This window comes from Gavia stellata, chromosome 6, assembly GCF_030936135.1.
Source record: "Gavia stellata isolate bGavSte3 chromosome 6, bGavSte3.hap2, whole genome shotgun sequence".
NCBI lineage: Eukaryota > Metazoa > Chordata > Aves > Gaviiformes > Gaviidae > Gavia > Gavia stellata.
In genome coordinates, this window is record NC_082599.1 from 22,043,251 (window position 1) to 22,063,509 (window position 20,259).

The 20,259-nt window shown below is 37.8% G+C and overlaps 1 protein-coding gene across 1 annotated transcript in view; it reads right to left on the bottom strand.

Annotated features, from left to right (window-relative positions):
• The window catches only part of MALRD1 (MAM and LDL receptor class A domain containing 1), a 277,676-nt gene that overhangs the window by 216,793 nt on the left and 40,624 nt on the right, over nucleotides 1-20,259 (bottom strand). Inside the window, exons 10-13 of the mRNA XM_059818810.1 lie at nucleotides 17,710-17,856; nucleotides 14,521-14,630; nucleotides 9,311-9,478; nucleotides 8,116-8,236 (exon numbers count right to left, since the gene is read on the bottom strand). Of these exons, the coding sequence (XP_059674793.1) occupies nucleotides 8,116-8,236; nucleotides 9,311-9,478; nucleotides 14,521-14,630; nucleotides 17,710-17,856 (546 nt within the window). The remainder of the gene's footprint in view (nucleotides 1-8,115; nucleotides 8,237-9,310; nucleotides 9,479-14,520; nucleotides 14,631-17,709; nucleotides 17,857-20,259) is intronic.

Sequence of the window (20,259 nt, forward strand, 5' to 3'; positions counted from 1 at the left end):
TTTCTCCTATTTCTTATTTTCTTACATGCTCTCTTTAACCATCAAGTGTCCCTACAGACTCTGCCAGGCGTTCTGCTCTTCATGTGTTTGAGGAATTTATGGCTAGTTTTTCCTAAACTTTTTTTGTCATCCTTACTGTATCAAGTGCTTGGCTTTCTACATCCATTAGAATGCTCCTTCTATATGAAAGGGAAAATTCCTGTTTTTATTGAACTAAACAGAAATAAGATCTGATGGTCATTATTCAGGTCATCTTGTTATTTACCCTGTAGTTCTCTGCCACTGGAGTTCATGCAATATTTGATGTCACAGTATATAATTTGCAAGAAAATAGATAGGAGTAATTATACAATAATGAGATATACTTTTTTTGCCCCAAAATATTGCATATACATTTGCTGGCAGCAGTAGAAAAGTAAGATTCAAGACTTCTGGTTTCTATATAAATCCTGAAAATGTGTGTGGTCTCCAGCAGAAAAATGTTATTGCCCTTTCCTCAATGGTCTTCCTTTCCACAGCCTATTTCCACTTTTAGCTATTCAACAACAGCTCTTTTTTGATCCCTTATCTCAGTCCTAGTCTCACTGGAAAACTGACAGTCTTCACTGTTTTTCCTCATCCAGTCCTCTTCTCTTTGCCTCACCATTTCCCAGACAGCTCCTTGCTCCAGGTCCTCTCACACAGTTTCAGTTCTCTGCCATTTACTGTCACACTTTATACTGATCCCTCCCAAAGCATCACTGCTCTGTGTCCATATTTCTCATTCCCATTTTCTCCTTGTTTTATTCTTTCTTACCAAACTTTTTACCTTTCATTATTGTTCTCTCTTTTGACACTGTACCACTGGCTCTTTGACCAGCTGGTCTTAATCCTTCTCCCACAGCAGCCTGGGTCCTTCCTGCCCTGGCTTCCACCAGCCCCTGGTTACTTCTCTCCCACACCAGCAATCTCAAGCAATGAAGCCTCTGCAGCCATTCTGTTCTTCACAGACAAAGGTGGTTTCCTGTCACTGTAGATGGCATTTTAGTCCCATCTCTTCCCCATTTAATTTCCACAAACTGATACTAATGCAGTTGTCTATGCAATTCCAGTCTCAGGTCCCTTCTCCAATTTACAAGCTGACAATCTTTTCAGTCCTTGAACTTAACCCCATCCCTGTGAGCTGGCTGTTGTTCCTGGCCTTTTTAAGAAGCAAGACATGCATCATTCTCTTTATTTGCCTTCTAAGTCAAATTAAGCTACATAAAATTCTGTACTAACATATAGATTATGTCCAGTTTATGAATTACTTAAGACTAGCCTAAGCATGCTTATGCTGCACCAGATTGTACACCATAGAAACAATAATTACTAAATGCATATTTCATTTATAAAGATATAAATACAAAAAAATATTATGTGTATATGTTATATTTTTATCCAAATGTAAATGATTTCATATTTATTTTATATATAGCCCATATAACTGTTCCTGATAATCCACACCATAAGTAGACAGAAAAAACCCCACACAAAACAGAGTATGAGGGATGAATTACCAAAGGTCAGTCAGAATACCAGCAATACATTCATGTTACCAGATTACTTTCCAATCTGATCTTATTCCCTATTCCATCATCATTCTTAGGCTGGAAAAGTGAGCATTTAGACTCCACCAAATGCATAGGATGTAGACCTTAGAAATTATACTAGACATTTGTATTGGGTTTGCATGGAAAGATTTTGGTAGTGGGAGGGCTACAGGGGTGGCTTCTGTGAGAAGCTGCTAGAAGCTTCCCCTATGTCCGATAGAGCCAATGCCAGATGCCTCAAAGACAGACCTGCCACTGGCCAAGGCTGAGCCCATCAGCAATTGTGATAACACCTCTGGGATAACATATTTAAAGAGGGGGGAAAAAACTGCTGTGCAATAACAGCAGTGGAGAGAGGAGTGAGAATATGTGAGAGAAACAACTCTGCAGACACCAAGGTCAGGGAAGAAGGAGGGGGAGGAGGTGCTCCAGGCACTGGAGCAGAAGCCCCTGCAGCCCGTGGTGAAGACCATGGTGAGGCAGGCTGTTCCCCTGCAGCCCATGGAGGTCCATGGTGGAGCAGATCTCCACCTGCAGCCCATGGAGGACCCCATGCTGGAGCAGGTGGATGTGCCCAAAGGAGGCTGTGAACCCATGGGAAGCCCACACTGGAGAAGGCTCCTGGCAGGACCTGTGGACCCGTGGAGAGAGGAACCCACGCTGGAGCAGGTTTGCTGGCAGGACTTGTGACCCCGTGGGGGACCCATGCTGGAGCAGTCTGTTCCTGAAGGACTGCACCCCGTGGAAAGGACTCATGCTGGAGCAGTTCATGAAGAACTGTAGCCCTTGGGAAGGACTCGATTTGGAGAAGTTCTTGGAGACCTGTCTCCATGGGAGGCACCCCACACTGGAGCGGGGTAAGAGTGTGAGGAGTCCTCCCCCTGAGGAGGAAGGAGCGGCAGAGACATGTGATGAACCGACTGCAACCCCCATTCCCATTCCCCTAGGCTGTTCGGGGGGAGGAGGTAGAGAAAATCAGGGGCAAAGTTGAGCCCTGGAAGAAGGGAGGGGTGGGGGGAAGGTGTTTTAAGATTTTGGTTTTGTTTCTTATTACCCTACTCTGATTTGATTGGTAGTAAATTAAACTAATTTCCCCAAGTTGAGCCTGTTTTGTTCGTGACGGTAATTGGTGAGTGATCCCTCCCTGTCCTTATCTTGACCCACAAGCATTTCGTTATATTTTCTCTCCCCTGTCCAGCTGAGGAGGGGGAGTGATAGAGGGGCTTTGGTGGGTACCTGGCATCCAGCCAGGGTCAACCCACTACAACATTCATCTTCAAGAGCACGAACACACAATGTGATAGGTATGTTAGGTCACTGCTGTAAATCTCCAGCTTGAAAAAGGCAATCACTTTTGTCTTCAGCTTTAATGCATGGAAGTCATGTATAATAGCTTTATAGCCATAGTAAATTCTTCAGCTGTAGAAGAAAAGCTGTGAACTAATAGTCAGGAGTAGTGGCACTCAAGAAAGAGAACATTTAATAGCTTATATTTTATATTGGTTTTTATTTTTCTCAACTAATCAGAATAAATTTGAATTATTTTTTCAGTCCAGGACATGCATTTTTGTAAAATGCAACTAGAAACCTGGAAGAAAGAATAATCTCATCATGCATCACAATTAAGAACATGAATGCGGTTCTAAGACCAAAGAGGATGTCAGTGGAGCAAACAAATTCACTGACAGTCCTGTATATGAAGAGAAGTAAGAAAGATCGTTTCTTGCAAGAACTGGGAACTCAGAAATCTACACTGAGATAAGAAAAACACTCCAAGAAGTGGAGATCTTCAGCTGAATTCTTCCAGTTCTGACAGAAAGAAGAACATTTGAGAGGTAATGAAAACCAAGAGATTACTTAGGGATTGATGCTGTGAGATGAGAAAATTGCATGGAGACCCTGCTTGTTCAGTGGACTTGGTGGACCCAAGCACCTAAGGAAATCATCTTGCTGGACTTTAAGATAAATAGATTTAAATGAAAAATATTTAGAAAGATATTTTAAGCCCATATAATACCCTTGCCTGGTTCTCATACCAAGAGGAAAAACTTACATTAACAAGGTTAAGGAGCATACAATCACCAGCAGGTGGAACATCATGGAAAAGAATGTTAAATATTGATGAAAGGAACAAAGCAGTTGTAGGTGGTGAAGTCAACAAAATATCTGTGCTTAGCCAAGCTAATAAATTAGGAAAAGTGACTGAGAAAAATAAAGTGTTTGCATCCACTTACATGAATATGTATAACAAAATGTAGAAAGTAATGGTACAAGAATGGATTTAACAGTGGTTCCACCACATTTCTGCCATCCTGTCATGACTGGAATACTGTGACGATAATGAGAAAGAAGTAAGCACAAAGATGGTGAAATACAATTTCTGGAAGAACTGTAAGAGATATTCTAGTGCTGTAGACTACTAGACTACCATACTGAAAGGCAAGTCAACATGCCAAACTACTTGCACAGACATTTGTGTACCTACATTCTGTTTCCCATGCTACAAGATGCAGCACTAACACACACTGAGCCAACACAGCAGTATAACAGTGATTTATAAGTAACATATTTAAAGCAAAAATCACCCTAAATATACTTATAATGGCTCCATAGCTTAACCTTTAGCATGGCATCGTCAATGTATAGTCTAGGCAAGTGAGACTGGGATATAATAAAAGTTTCTTCAGTCATATAATTAGAGAAAAAAAGAAAGAGAAATTTACTTGCCATATAGGAAGCTTGTGATTAAGGATAATCTAGGACTGGTTAAACTCCTAAGCAGACATTTGTCTTCACTTTTAGATATAATGTTGGAATGGAAACACAGGCTGAATAGCTAAAAAGAAGGGTGTTTTGAAATACAAATGACCATATTTGAAGTGAAAACAGTAGATTTTAGTTTTCTTGGTTAAAAGTTACCAGTTAACTGCTAGCCAGAAGAGTGAAAGAGATGTTGCATGAAACTAAACCTATTTAGAATGTTTTTAATTAAAACTGTTGATTTGGAAGTGTTACTATTTGGCCAGAGAACAAAATCCCAGTACCCAAGTTTAAGGGTAACGGAAGAGCAATTCAGACTATCATAACCCAATAATACATAGGATGTTTAAGCACATTTTGAAGAAAAGTACAAAACCATGAAGTAAATCAGAAAGGGATGGTGTGTAATATGAATTTTAATATAAGTAACATGGGCAGGGAGGGAGTAAAGAAGTAAAGGCTCTTCTCAGTGGTGCCCAGTGACACGAACAGAAGCAATAGACACTGGTTGGTGGTGGCGGTGTTGTACCGTAAAGGTAATCAAGCACTGGAACAGGTTTCCCTGAGCAGTTGTGTAGTCTCCATCCTTCGAGATATTCAGAACCCAACTGTGTAAGGTTCTGGGCACTCTGCTCTGGTGGACCCTGCTTTAAGCAGGGGGATTGAACTGGATGGTCTTCAAAGATCCCTTCAAATCTCAACTATTCTACAGTAACAACAGTATTTTTTCCCCATCTTCACTCTGGCCCACGAGAAGAAAGATATTCTTCCTACTGAACACTTAACAGTTATTTCTAGTTTTAGATAATCAGAAAGTTACCTAATTAAAGAGAATTCAGTTTCCTAACTTAAAGCTCTGTGTATTTTGAATACAAATCTTTCTAAACAACTAAAACACGGGACACTAGTGCTCTAGCCAAGAAAGACTGGATACTAAAACTGTAGACGTATTCCATGACTACGAATAGAAACTAAGTATTTATTTTATCTGCTAAAAGTCAAATAGTTTTTTATTTATCTGAGCAACACCTCTCAAATTTCCTAACAAAAACTATAAAGTATACTCATGGATTTTGGATTGCATTAGCACCGTGAAGAAGTTTACGCTTTGTGATGCATAAAATAGCACAGTCAGAAAATGCTATAAGGATCTTGTCTACAATATTTCTGTCATTTGTGCAAATGCTAGAAACCGTCATGTTCTATTTTCAAAAAAAACAACTGAACCAAATATTGCTCATGGCAAGTCCTTTTGAAAATGCGTCACAGCTTTTACAGCACAGTTGATAGTTCAATGCAAAAGCAAGAGACTCGTTTTTAAAGATGGAAAGGATAATCATGATTTCTTATGCAGAGCAGGTAATTGAATTAATCAAAAAGATTTTTGAAGCTACATTTTAGAGGCCCCAAAACATTTCCAAGCTCTCTCCTGACTGTACTGTGGAGAGAGACTCCAAGACGCACCACCTCCCTCTATTTTCCCGCATGTTAGTTTCCATGCAGAGAAAACCCAGGCACATAGCCCCAACAGGAGTTACAGCACATCCGAACAGAAAAAGTTGACACAGCTTAAATTATATCTTTGACTATGTCTGTGTACAGATGCTTTATTTACCAGTTCAGCTGTAGTATCTTCACATCAAAATTAAGTGTACAAAACACACAATTTGAACGCAAGTCTGTGACCACTGCATTTTTAATGTTTTCTGTCTCACTGTTTCTCAGGTCTAATTGCAGGACCATCTACCCTTTAAGAAGAGACATCTTACACAGTGGTGCCACATAATTTCCGAATTTGTACAAGTGTAAAATATTTTTCTAACATTTTTTTAGTGTCTTTTTGTATGTGTGAGAGCATGTGTGCAGAAGTGTGTGCACAAGTTCTATTTGGTTTATTTCACAATGGCTTCCTGAATCAGATTCCAATATCTTACAGATTAAGATTTTATTCAGTATAACACTGTACCTGATATTTAGCATCTTAAGAGTTATAAAATACTGCATTTTAAGCAACACTTTCTACTAAATAATTAATCAAAGACCTTTTTTCTGGTTTTAGTGCTAAGAGGGAAGTACTTGCTACAGAAAATAAAAGGGGAAAAATCAGAATAGAATCAAAATGAAGTAACTATTTCTCAAGAGCTTTTAATGTTAATTAAATTACATTTATGAAGTCATAAAAGCCTGGCAAATAAAACAAACAAACACAGTCACAGGAGCCTAACAACCTAGATTTTTAAAATTTTCACTTACGGCACTTGGCTTCATCATGGTTATTTGAACAATCAGGTGTAAAATCACAAAATTTGTCAGATGAAATACATTGTCCATCCCCGCATGAAAAAAATCCCGGTGGACAGTAAAAAGATGAAGAACTAGTGTCTTCAAATTCTGTTTCCCCTTAAAAATCAGAAAGGAAAATATAAGTAAAAACACACATATATAAAATTCTTAGAAGTACTTTTTGTCGTCTTTGAATGTAGTAATGTGCACGGCATATGGAACGTACCATCACCTATGAAGTGAGCTAGATTGTACCACAACTGATAAGAAACACAGCTGATATTAATTTTTGATAATCTTTAATTATGTATTATTCTCCACAATATTCAAACACTTGTGTGAAAAATTATCAAAACCCCCTTAAAGTTACACGGCCAGACTCCATTCAGAGGCGAGGTGCTGTGTACAGCAGCCTGCTGTTTGCCCCACAGTTGGGAGCAGGTCTTTCACAAAAAATTTCTGCTGTAGTGGTGGTTTCTCTGCATTCAGCTCACAATGAAAATTCCCAGAAGCCACAAGTTTCATGTTGTACCAGAACTAGTTGGCACTTCAAACTACGCATTAGAAAACACCCCAAATTTCAATAAATGAGTAAATTCAGTAAATTTCTGGAAAGAGCGCAAGTGAGAGGAATGACATGCAGATTTTCATTTTTTTGTTTAACTTAGCTTATTTTGATACTCATACCTCTATTCAGACTGATCTTTTTTTAAAAAGCCTTCTCTTCTAAAAATGATATCTTCATATCTTCACTGACGGGTAAATAGTGGAGTTGTAGGGAAAATAATGAAAGCAAATTAATGTTTCTTCAGATACCTAACTGCCATAAATCAGAGTGTATATAGGGATCAGAGAAGCCTTAAAAACACAGCACTGAAGTTTTCTATTATGCCTTTAAATTTTCCAATTAAGAAGAAATTCAGATATCGGCTTGGTATAACCCATTAGTATTACCACTATCTGCGTATGTGCCAGCATCGTTTTAGAAAAGTAGTCATTAATATTCAAGAGGACCAGAAGAAGCAGTTTGACAGAAGGTTACAGTTATTTTGTATTTCCATCCGTTTGCATATCAAGATTATAGAGTGCGGGTACACAGACAAGTTTGGTGGGCACTTACTGTATGTTAGATATTTGACAGTAAGGATGGGAGCACCTTCTTGCCCTAAAGATAATGCAGTGGAATTTGCTCTTCAGTGGATAGTGTAAGATGCTTTGCTTCTGCCTCTACATCCAAGTGCAAATGTGGGCAGGTACTATGTAGTAAGTGGTATCTGGAAATTCCCACCACAGCTTACTTCGCAGAACTAGTGCAAACTACTTATAGCAGCTGGTGTGTAACACAGGATGCAAGTCTTCATTACAGATGATTGATTACAGCAGATGGCCTTTTTCCTCAGATTATCCCCTACTTTCTTAAAGATATCTTCAAGTTGTCAGTCGAATCACAGTAATACATAACGGACATTGGGGAAAATGTATTGAAAACCACAGAACTTGCCTTCACTTTCTTGGCTGACACCTGGAAGTGGTTTATTCACAACTACACATTCCTCTGTTATACTGATGTCATCAACAGCAACAGTAGCATTTGTTGCAAGAATGGTAGCTCGTAAAATAATCTGTAAAGACAAAGAAATAAATTAGCTCATTAAAGGTCACATGATAAAAAGACATATATATATTCCTTTATAATTTACCACATCTGCTCAGGAAGTAAATACCGCCTACAACTAACTCTGAATACCAGCCAGGAAAAACTACAATTGAGATTTGATCAAAGTCAGAAATTTACTCCTAAACTGTCAAAGGCATAACTACCTTTACTTACGGAAAGTTACACAACCCAGATGACCTTGTTTCAATCTAAACTGGTAAAAGCCATCATTACTTAAATGAATGAACTGTCTTCCTCCTGGAACCATTAAAAGTTATATACCTTTTTAAACGAGCTGTTCAGGGTTACCAAATATGATGGTTTACAAACTCCATTTAATTGTGTTCATCTATACTATGCCTGCTGAAGTCAACAACATGTGGTACAGTAAATTGAGGGATTGTAAGCATGCATTTGTAAATACAAGGAAATATTCAGGACATCATAAAAGGAAGCAATGTTCAGTCATAACTTAACAATTATGAGAATTGAGTGCCCTTTCTTTTAGACCATTTTCTACATGAGACATAAAATGAAGAGACCAAAACTGGAATTTTGATTTGCTGAATCCTTATATTTGAGCTGCTGGTTCCCCTACCAGTTCCTTTCTAAGTTTTAGTAAAGTGTAGCAGCCTGAGTTTATGTAAGAATAAAATTAAACTCGAAAACTGCTAACTGTTTCTGTGATCAATGCTGCAAATTGAAGTATCTGCACTTCTGCCTTTAGCCAACTTAATTAGGCCCTCACTCTGATCAGCAGTTTTTAAAGCAAGTTCATTTTTTAAAAGCTACTGCACTATTGCTATTTGATTTTTATTACAAAAAGGTGTTTCTGATGTATACAATACTGAAACAATGGTGATGTTCTTTAATAGCTACAACTATTGAAAGAGCTGAATGGAGTTCTTTTTTATATTAGCATTACATAGAATAGAAGAATATAAGTTCTCTTTTTATATTTCATTAGGAGAGTAAATTAATTCTAAAGGCCAAATTAGAGTAATTTTTTTAAAGCAATGTAAATGCAATATCTACTTACCTGAAAAGGTAAGTCCTCAGCTCCACTTTCTACAGGTATATTCACTTTTGTCCACTGCATCTCAGGCAATCCTGAAATGTCATGCAATTTTTCCAAACTTCCATCCAACGCAGTTCTTTTAAAGACAGAAAGCTGGGAATCCTGAGATAACCGGTACCAAAATCTTACCTGTTGAAAGAGTTTTTAATGAAACACTTTACTTTAAAAAAATATATTATCAATCTGCAATAAATTCAGTAACAACGCATATATGTACATCATAACACAGAATGACTTGACAGGTCTAAACACAGCCTTGGCATAAAAGAAAGAGATGTATGAAACTATGGCTTGTTGAGGAGTAGTAGTATGTCCAAAGACAAAACCGTAGTTAAAAGTAAAGCTTATTTTGAAAATTTACTTTTAACTTCTATCTGTCAACTGATGCAGACCGACTGATATGACCGCCCTTGACTCTTTTTAACTTAGTAAGGACTTAGACACTTCTCAAAGATCATTTTTCTTCTCAAATGCTGAATATAGAACAGCTTCGTAAGTATGTTAATCTCAGAATTGCAACAGTCAAGGTGCTTATATGAAAGTAACCTTATGATCTTCTATTTCCACAAGCAACAAAAATGATAATTATCTGAAGATAGATGTTTAAAATAATATACTGATGTCCTGAAACAAATGGATTGTCCAATATATGGGAAGAAAAACCAAAAACTGTAGGTGGGTGAGGCTACAAAAAACTGCTTGCCAAGCAGAAAAGATCAGAAAACAGTGAGAATCACAGTTCACTATGCCTCCCCTGAAATACAGAGTAAACCTGATGCATTTAATTTATTTTTTTTAAATACTACCCAGCCAAAAATTCAGCTGAGTACTGCAGAGAAGAAATAAGGTTTTCAAAGACTCTTTTTTTTTTTTCATTTCCCCTGAGTCCTTCCTGCTTCTTCACATAGTGAAAGACCAAAATTTCTTCAACTGCAGACTCTTCTTCCCTGGAAAAACCTTGAATAATACTTGAATCTCTGTGAAGTTAAAACAAGAGCTATAAAAATAGCTCTTCCAGCCCAGTTATCTGCCCATCTTCACTGTAAATATTTTACTGTGAGTCTTGGATCATCACACTACAGAGAGAAAGTTTCTTTTTATTTTTTCATGTTATATCAATTTTTAAACAGAGTTAAAGAATATAGAACATTTTGTGCTAACAGCCAAAGGAAACATGGGGGGTTTTTTTGCAAGACAATAACAAATACAAGAAAACCCATCTTTAGCCTCAGGACAAACACAGGTGCATGTGTTAGCCAGCTTTCAGATAGACATGAAAGAATTAAAGTTTTTATTTGAGCAAGACAGCTGACACAATAGGCTCTACAGGTCATAGAAAAGCATTATATTAGGGACTGTAACAGGCAAAACAGCCTTAGGGTGGTGGTGTAATTTTTACTTAATTTAATTTATTGTGAATTAACAAACTTCTAATCACTGGTTGGGATACTGAGAAAAAAGAAAACAAACACTTAAACACATACTTGACCAAACACCTTTCCTCCCCCTTCCCCAGGCCAGATTAAGTGAAACACTTAGCCTGTTTCCTTCCTAGTCTTCATTTCCCTAATTTTTACTGCAGGTTGCATTCAGCCTGGCCCAATTCCTTTGATGAAGCAACAGGTGGAGTAGGAGGTTGGGCCTGTGAGCAATGGGTTCCTTCTGGCACTCCCTACAAGTTCCCTTCCTATGCTCACTGCTTCTTGCTCTTCTTCCCCTGCTTCAGCTCAGGGCTTTGACAGACCGCAGTCCCCCTGGGGTATCCCCACCCCAGCATGTGTCACCCACAGCCACAGTCCCTTGGGGGTGTCCCTGTCCTAGCATGGATCACCCACAGCTGTGGTCCTCTCAGAGCTGCACCTCCTTCCGTTTTTGTGTCTCCAGCTGTGTCCCCAACAACGTCCCCTTCCACAGGCCTCCTCCTTGTTTGTCCTCAAGACATTTTTATAAGAATTATTTAGGTATTTATTTGTTTATTACTTTCAAGGGAAGTAGTAGTTTAAGAGTAACCAGACTCTGAAAGGAGTCTTTTCTTCAGTAAATTATCATATTAACACCTCTGTTAAAGCTGTAGACCCTTAGTGTGCCAAGGAAGTTGAAGAACAGGATTGATGAATTTAAGAACTCCTTACATTCAAATCACTGACTAATAATCTGAAAATCATCATGCATGTGGATTCACTACCTTTCACTTCGGCACTGAATTTCATCCATAAAATTGGCAAATACACCAAAGACACAACATCTGCTGTGTATGAATGGAGAGTTTCTTTTTGTTTGTGTTACATAGTACAAGGTAAATCAGTGGTTACTGGTGGAAATATCTTGTTACAACACAGTGTTACTTTTTAATATCTTCTGGCTTCATGGCTGGTGGACTTGGTCTCTCAATTTCCCATAATGTTTCATTTTTCTCCACTCATGAAAATAATGTATTATATAAAATAATCTCAAGATTTATTAATAAATTGAAATACATTCATGTAACTTTTTTCCCCCACCAGAAAGCTTACGGAATACAAAGCAGCAGGTATACAAACGCTTTTGAAAGTGAGCTCTTTGAAGAACTATACCCTAAACAATCTAGATGTAAGGTTTATGTTTATAAAACAGCTTTTCAAACTAATTTGTGGTTTTGTTACTTAAGAAATAAAATTACCTTCCCTCTCTATGTCTACATGTTCTACTTTACAATGACCACTCTGCCCATTAAAGAGCCATAAACAGCAAGCTAGGACTAGAAATTTGCTTCTACAACTCCAAAATCTTGACCTAAATGAAGATGTTTCTCAGCTGACATCTACAAAAAGACTCAGCTACAAGAAGCTGCAGAAAGAAGTTACTTCTAAGCTTCAGTTAGCCAGGAAGGCACAATATAAAACTGTTATCCCTCAACTCAAATTTTCTTTTTTTTTTTTTTTTAAACAACTGGAGCCAAAGAACTTGTAAAGCTCTTAATAAACATAGATCTCTTTATGTAGATTCTTTTATCCTCTCAGTGGGACAGCCAACAGAGGGCAACATCCCACATTTATACACAGAGAGCATAACACACCAATACACATCCTAATGAGCAACATCTACTTCTTGCTCTTTCCCAGAAATAAAAGTCTGCAGGGAAAATGTGGCAGAAAGCCAGGCTTCCAGTCTTCAAAAACAGTCTCTTTTTAGACATGTGTAGCTGGATAAGAACTTGCCCTAGTTTTTGTTGAATCTGCGAACTTTAACTACAGTCAATACATGCATACCCCAAATTAAAAATCGTTTATTTTCTGACTTTGAACTAGAAAAATGTATGTGTGTCCCTGCTGCATTTGTATTTATTTTGAATGCAGACCAAACTTTGCAATAGATCTAACCAGAATGATTCATTGATTCACGTACCAGTTGCGACCAGTTCACCCTAAGGGATTCTAAGATAAATTATTCTGAACTTGAAAGGTGCTTATCTACTCAGTATCAAAGTCTACAAAGGAGATGTGGAACTGCCTGAACGAATGCACCATGCATACCAGGGCTGTTCGTATCCCAGGAGTAATGCAACACGCAGGGATCTGGTGGGATGCTGAGAAACCTTCTGTGTTCCCTGCAGCAGCGTTCTGCTTGATTTCATTCTGCATCTATTCTATTTCTGATTCTTTACAACACTAAGAAGCCATGTGAAGATTAAGAACTGAGTGCATTAAATGGCAGCAAAGTGCTCTTCTTAAGTTGTTTAAGAGGCTTCTACTCCTCAGCTGCAAGTTGCAACTATTCAGCTGAGATCTGGTAACTCATTGATGTGCACAGTCCAAGTCAGCTACAGTCTCAAGTAAAACAGATTTATCTAAGCCAACGCTTGTTTCAGGTCCCTTACACTAGAAAAAACCTAAGAAGCCTAGGTCCTGCTGGAATAAAATTCTGCCATTTGTCGGGCCTTCTAAGTGCAGTTCCTCCACACACTCTTTTCTGACATTTTTATTTTTGAAAAAAGTTTTCGTAAGTGAAATTACACTTTCTATTCTACAGTGAGGCTGAAAAATGAAGCAAGCAGTCTAAATTTTATTTTGTTTCTCTAAAGACACCGAACACAATCTTGGCAAGCTCTCCCTATCTTTTCCTTTTCTTCTCTGTAACTTCTTAAATCAGGAGGCATTATGCAGTAGCAGAAAGAACGTTAAAACTACACAACTTAGCTTCACCCCAATATGGCATAAGATTTGAAAAATTACAAAATAGAAAACAAAGCCTCAGAAAAAAACCTAAAACAAACTTATAAAACTGTACAGCACCTATTCACTTTATTCAGTGGCCAAAAGGATAAACAAAAATACAGTTGGGAATGTTTTCTTGTATTATGTTCTTTAATAATATAATTATATATATTTAATATATTTATATAGATTTATATATATTCAATATATATTAAAAATTCTGTTTTTAAAATATGTATTTTGTTGAAAATGACAACATTCTAGTTATAAAACTGTATTTTCATCTTTCGTCTAAGCCTTTTCTATTTTTTAGCTCTCCCAACCAATTTTTTCCAGGTAGCGTTCTAGTTTCTCAGTTCAACTGCCATCCTGGCTGGTTGCTTTTGCATTCCTCTACAGAGCCACAAGACATTTGACAAAAAAAGCACTTCAAGGTAAACTCTCAAGTACTGCGCTGATCAGCTTAAAAAGCATCCTCCTCAAACCATCAATTAATATTTAGTACGTGTCTGGGGCATGGTAGCTAGTTCTCTCCAGTCACACCAATATAGTTAATCTATAGTTAATCACAGGTCTCCTGTTACGGGACATTGGATGTGTGACTATTTCCCGCCCGCAGACGACAGCGGGACCCTTTGCCAGCATTTGTTCAAAAGGCAGGCTGCTTTGACTATGAGTTGATATGGCCCTGATGTTGTTGTCCAGCTATATTTGTCACCTGAAGCATAGCCTTAAATCTGAGTCACCTGGTGGATGCTTTAGAAAGAATAATAATCGGATATAAAAATTTGCCAGTAAAGGAGTAAGAGGCTTGCTGTATCTCCCTCCTTCCAAAGAACTAGTCTGTAACTCCTTCCACTGGTACTGAAACAGAGCCAGTTTTTCTGCAGCAACACTTACAGCATGAAGAATACCGTATCTGCATATCAGGTGGGTGATAGCTTACAAAGGTGGGGACAGTTAATAGCAAACTACTACCTGACAGCAGGAAAGCCCAGGGGACAGCTTGACAAGGAAAGGGCTCCCCAGATGAGACATGGACATCTTTGTGTTCATCTGATGTGATCCACTGAAGTAAATGAATGCTCCTGTAAACAAAAATCAAAGAAACATGAGAAATATGTCATGCTCCAATGGCAAATAGCTACCTCAGAGAGCTAACTATGTGCTCCATGAGGGACATAAAATTTATTCATAAATGTAAACAGACGAAACAGCTTTGCCTCAGTTCAGTCTCTGTGGATAATGAGGAGGGTGTTGTAACAGGCTGTGACAACCAGTGTCTACGTAGGCAAAGACAAAATAGAATTGCTAAGTGTCCCTCTCTCTTTCCTTCACAGTAAAATTAACAAGCCTCAGCGCAAAGATGAGGAAAGAGGGGGAAGGAAAAAAGGGAATTTGGGCAGCCATTGCTAAGGCCACCCTGACATGGGTGCCTGCAAGCACTTAAACCTGAGAAAGTAAATACAGAGCACTGCAAAGGGTGTTCAGCTGCTGCTTCTGCGAGGCCTTTACTGTGCAGACCCACTGGATGTATTTTTTTTATCTGTCTTCTTTAGGCAAAAGCCTTAAGACCTCCATCCTCCAAACACTACAACTACTTCCCACCACCTTTGCACGGTGCCCCTCTGCTCTCCGCACAAGCTTGGGAGAGCAAAGGGAGTGCGGGAGCTGCAACACAGAGCACCCTGAAGATCAAAAAGCATAGATCTCAGCTGGGATTCCTAAAGGACGCATTTTAATTGGCTTAAATAATGTTTCAAACCAAATTTAGAACAAAAATTAATTTCCTTTAGGGTACAGTATTCACTGTCAACACAGCCCAGCCAGTTTTAAGCATGCTGACAATGTTGCAGACCATGGGAGCCAATGGAATAAGCTCTATTTTCTCATGGGGTCCACAGACTTGACATTGTTGTCTGTGCTAGTGGGGATGAAAGCTTAATTAAAGATCTAATCTGAACTCTGGCAAACGAACTGCCTTTGGATTTGAACTACAGCAGATGTGCTACAGACAAAGGTAGGGAAGGATAAACATCTTCAAGGGGCCCTAAAGCAGCATATTTTGAATGCCGTCAGTGCTGCCTTTGCTGAATACTGAGACTTTTTCATGAAAGTCTATGCAAAACAACACTAAAGGCTTAGTCTTGTTTGCGCATTGATATTACACATATTGCCTTGCATCTTGGAAAATCAGCTTTTGTGCTGCCACAATCATACTCCTTAGCCATTTTTTTCCCATGGGTACATAATGAAGCAGAGGGTTAAGTCCAGCCCCATGTGAATAATCGCATTGCTTTAGCAAGGCTGGCACAAAAAGGTGACCGTTACAGCTCCTTGTATAGACAGGCGTGCTGCGCTCTGCAGTGCGAGGGAAGCTCCCCTCATTGGAATGCAAGGGTACTTCAAAGGATCCTCTTTTAATTTGCAGCTGAGGCCCTACAGCAGCCTTGTTAAGATCTTCATTAATCAAAATTTGCTGCTGCCCTCCCCAGGAGAGAAGAGAGACTAACACTCTGTGGTATCACAAGCAACTGTTGCAACCTGAAGGACCTTGATTTAATGTTGGCAAAACTTCCTCAAATTCTGGAAGCCTAATTCTAAAGCAGTGATAAGGCTGTAGCAGGCACAGTGATAGAGGGGTACAAAACCACCTCAGAAAGACCTTTGCATTAACTCATATGGGGAATACATCATTACTGGGCTTCAGAAGTGCTGCATGGTAACCTCAAGATCTGCTTGAGGCTTCAACCTGCAGCAACGTGTAAAGAAGTGAACCTAACTTGTAATGATTCAGGTATCAAAGCAGCTTAAGTGCAGCAGCAGCACATAATTCCATATGGGCTAATTTAACATGCTGCTTTGGCTGCAGAGCAGATGTTTCTACCAGCAGCCTTCATTATGAACACATTATACCTCAGATCTCACCAGCACCTAGAATAACCCACATGGGAAAGACACAGGCATATCAGTGCCCTTCTCTGGAGCTGTGAGAAGTTCGGAAGCTGTGACACAGTAATGTTTGCAGGCAATGCAGTAACACAGATCTAGTGCCACTCTAGAGAGACAATGAAATGAAATATCAAATAGCTGCTGAGAAAGTGAATAGCAACTTTGGTGCACTTCACCACTTGGGGACCAGTGGAAAAAAGGCATATGATTGTGCAGTTAGAATCGTTATATAGCATGCACACACATACTCATACCCCACTAGGGTTTGCTTAGGTGAATTTTAATCCTGCAATTCCTCTACCTTTGAACGCTTGAGGTGGAATACTTAATATTCCACATTCCTTTAACATGAACATGGGAGAGAAGTGTGGAGGTCTGGCTGTAAGATGATATACATAATTTAAAAAATTTAACTTAAAAGGGTATTGGACTGTAACCCAGATTTTAAAGTAATCTAATCTCTACTGGAAGCAGTGTAATAGATACATTTTAATAAAATTAGAGTTTAATAAAATTTAATTTATTTAATAGTTTTATTTGATTTAATAAAATTTTATTAAATTTAATAAAATTATTCTTTAAATAAAGAATATTTGCCAATATTATTTGATAATGACAAACATTCTAGGCAGTTTTAGTTTTATACAGTATGCTGTAATAACATTTTTATTTTGGAAAAATACTTTAAAACAGCCCTCTACTGGAATAAACTTTTTCTAGCTGAATGCATTATATAGCAACATGGGCTGAAAGAAGAACAACTGTTCAAAGGACATTACACTCGCTCTATTTTTTCCAGACAAAACTGAGTAATTTACCTGCACTCTTCAAAAAGCTACAGTGACATTTTGTCCAAATAGTATTTTCAAGAATGGCCCCATGTGAATACTGGGTACAAAGATGCTTATGATATGTGTGAACAAAGCTAGCTATGTCAGTTCAAAGGTCAGTATCTCAAAAAACTGAAGGCTGGATCAAGTCTTATACCTCATTGATTGTCCCAGCAGAAAATGAAGGTTACAAAGGCATAGTAACCAAATCACATCTAAGAAAGAGCATTCCCAAAAGACTAGCTTTCTGTAACATTACCTATGTTATATACATACTATGTAGAATCCATTTCAAACCAGTTTTTTATTATCAGTCTGTCACCATTTACAAGTGCAAATACTCATCACAGAAGGAGGAAAATAATAACAATAAAGGAAATCTCACCATGTGCAGTATTAGTTGTATGACCTCCGCCCGGGAGCCTCCTGTCAAGGGGAGCCTGTTCTTTCATTATGTTCCAGTCAGCATCACCTATGCCTAGTGGCTTCCATCCACAGAGGTCAGTCTCAAAATCACATATAGTGTAATTAGCTGTTGTAAAAAGAACAACAGTAAGTGATCATTAAGTTGAATTTACTGCAACAGTTCAACACCAGAACGATGACTATTTTGTACTTGGATGTACAAGGAGTCTTAAAGAAGCCCTACTATGTTTCGCTGAAATCCAGACTATTCAGATGGACAAAAAGTTCTAGAATACAGGTAACAGATCAGGCAGGCCCTTCTCCTCTAAATCAAACTCAGAACCATGAAAGAAACCACCTACAAGAGAATAAACTATATCGGATTAAAGATGAGACCTGTTGTGGCTAGATTATGAAAGTAATATTATATATTTTTAAAAGATTAATTTTACTGCAAAGTTAATTATGAATGTGTGGAAAAATATCAAATGTATTTAGTGCCTTAAATACACTGAAAGTAAAGATGAATTAAGCTTCCAGTTAATTTATTTCTGAAAATGAGATTTAGATTTATGAATTATTTAGGTTTCCTTGAAATTTTTATTGCGAAGTAAAAGACCATTTTCTCAGTTGGTATGGATTAGACCAACTTAAACTGTATAACAATCTCACACACTCTTTCATTTCTTGAGCGAAATTAATTATTTTGATAAGAAAATAGTGTAATCTAAGAGTTTTCTTTCCTAGTCCAGAACATCTTCACAAACTGCTACACTTAACTCTTTGGGTCACTTATCACAATTGTAAAAATTGCTTTTGAACTATACTTGGCACTTTTCAGACTTCATGGCACATTTATCCTATCTTATCAACTTCAGACGTGATTATACATATTACTCCAATTTTCAGATTGTACAAAACCAAAATGAAATGCATCTTTGTTGAAGCACCACGATAGTAAAGCTCCATAGTAAAGGTTTTCCTGGTATAAAGAGGTTATAAAGCAGTTAAATCCTAAGGTACAAATATCAGTGTCTCTTATCTGGACTCACTATATACATTAAAATTCAATGGAGCATGCTTTTCTGTTTAGTGCAGTATATTAGTTAAACATGAAACTTGTTTAACTTATTTAATTACATAATTCTCATGCTTTTGACAAGGTACCTTGTTAATTAGACTTCAATTCCTAATACATTAAGGTAGAATATGCAAATTGATATCCAAGACTAAGCTGTTTTCCTGTATGTTAATTATGTCTAGGCATTGTGCTTTCCTTAGCTAAGCAATCTCGAGAGAACCAATATGACACAAAAAAGCAAACATTCTTTGCTTAAACATTTCTTTCCTCAGGCCTCCCTAAACCCTGCAAAAGGTTTTCTGCATGAGATGCTGACTGCAGTAGCTGCATAGTAATATCCAAAAAGACATCAATAAATGACCACGTAGACACAAAGAACTTACTCTGTTGTATACTAAGCAATCGAAAACCTGTTCCTTGCAGGAAAATGCCAGACCAAAGTTAAAATAATGGTTTAAATATGAAAGAGAAATCAATATGGTACTAATGATTATTATTTTACAGCTCAATAAGATATTTGGCATGGGAGTATTTTGTTTTTAATTATTATTTTCTTTTAACTACAAGTACTTAGGACCACGAGAAGAGTTGTTATCACAATATGAAGAACAACACCTTTCATGTGCTGATGACACAAGGTCTGTTGCCATTTAACGTGGCTCAATACCAGGCTCAGGGTTTTTCCCTGGCTCATCATGAAAAGCTGACTATTGAAGTTACATTTGGAAATTGTATACTAAAAGAATTGGTGAAGCAGCAAGGCTGTGATCAGATGGAACTCATCACTGCCCTTGATGGTCAACAGGAAAGAGAGAATTCTGATGAAATCACCATTTCTTACATTGGTAGCCACTAGTACAATTTCTTCTAACACTATTGATTTGGAAAGAAATGTATAAACATCATCTTTTATGTTGAATATACAAGCAGTGGAAAAAAAATACATGCACACACAAAAGGACACTATTCCAAATCAAATTATTTTGCCTGGTCATTTTAAAAACTTTATTCAAGTCTGAACACAATTACAAAGGTAGCAAGAACATTCATGGTGATGTGTTTTTGGTTTGGGTTTTTTTTTTTGGGGGGGGGGGATAAAAAAATGCGTCTCCAGTTAACTAAATGTGGTAATGTTGACCACGTTTTAGATGCTACTATTTTTCATTGCACCTGTGTTTTTACAATTACAAGCTCTATACAAACATCCAGTTGTGCAGAGACACTGGGCCAGAGTCACTTACCAAGCCCAAGTGTTCCACCATATGTAGTTTCTGAAAGTGATACTTCATTTTTAAAAGTATTAATATATTAGGGAATAGCTAGGCTATAAATGTGAGTGAAACCCAATTGTCTCAGACAACAGTTTGACTTAAATTTTATCCCTACTTAATTCTAAAAACTTAAGGAGTGCTTGTGAAAGTTTAATCAAGCTTGAAGAAAAAAGTTCTG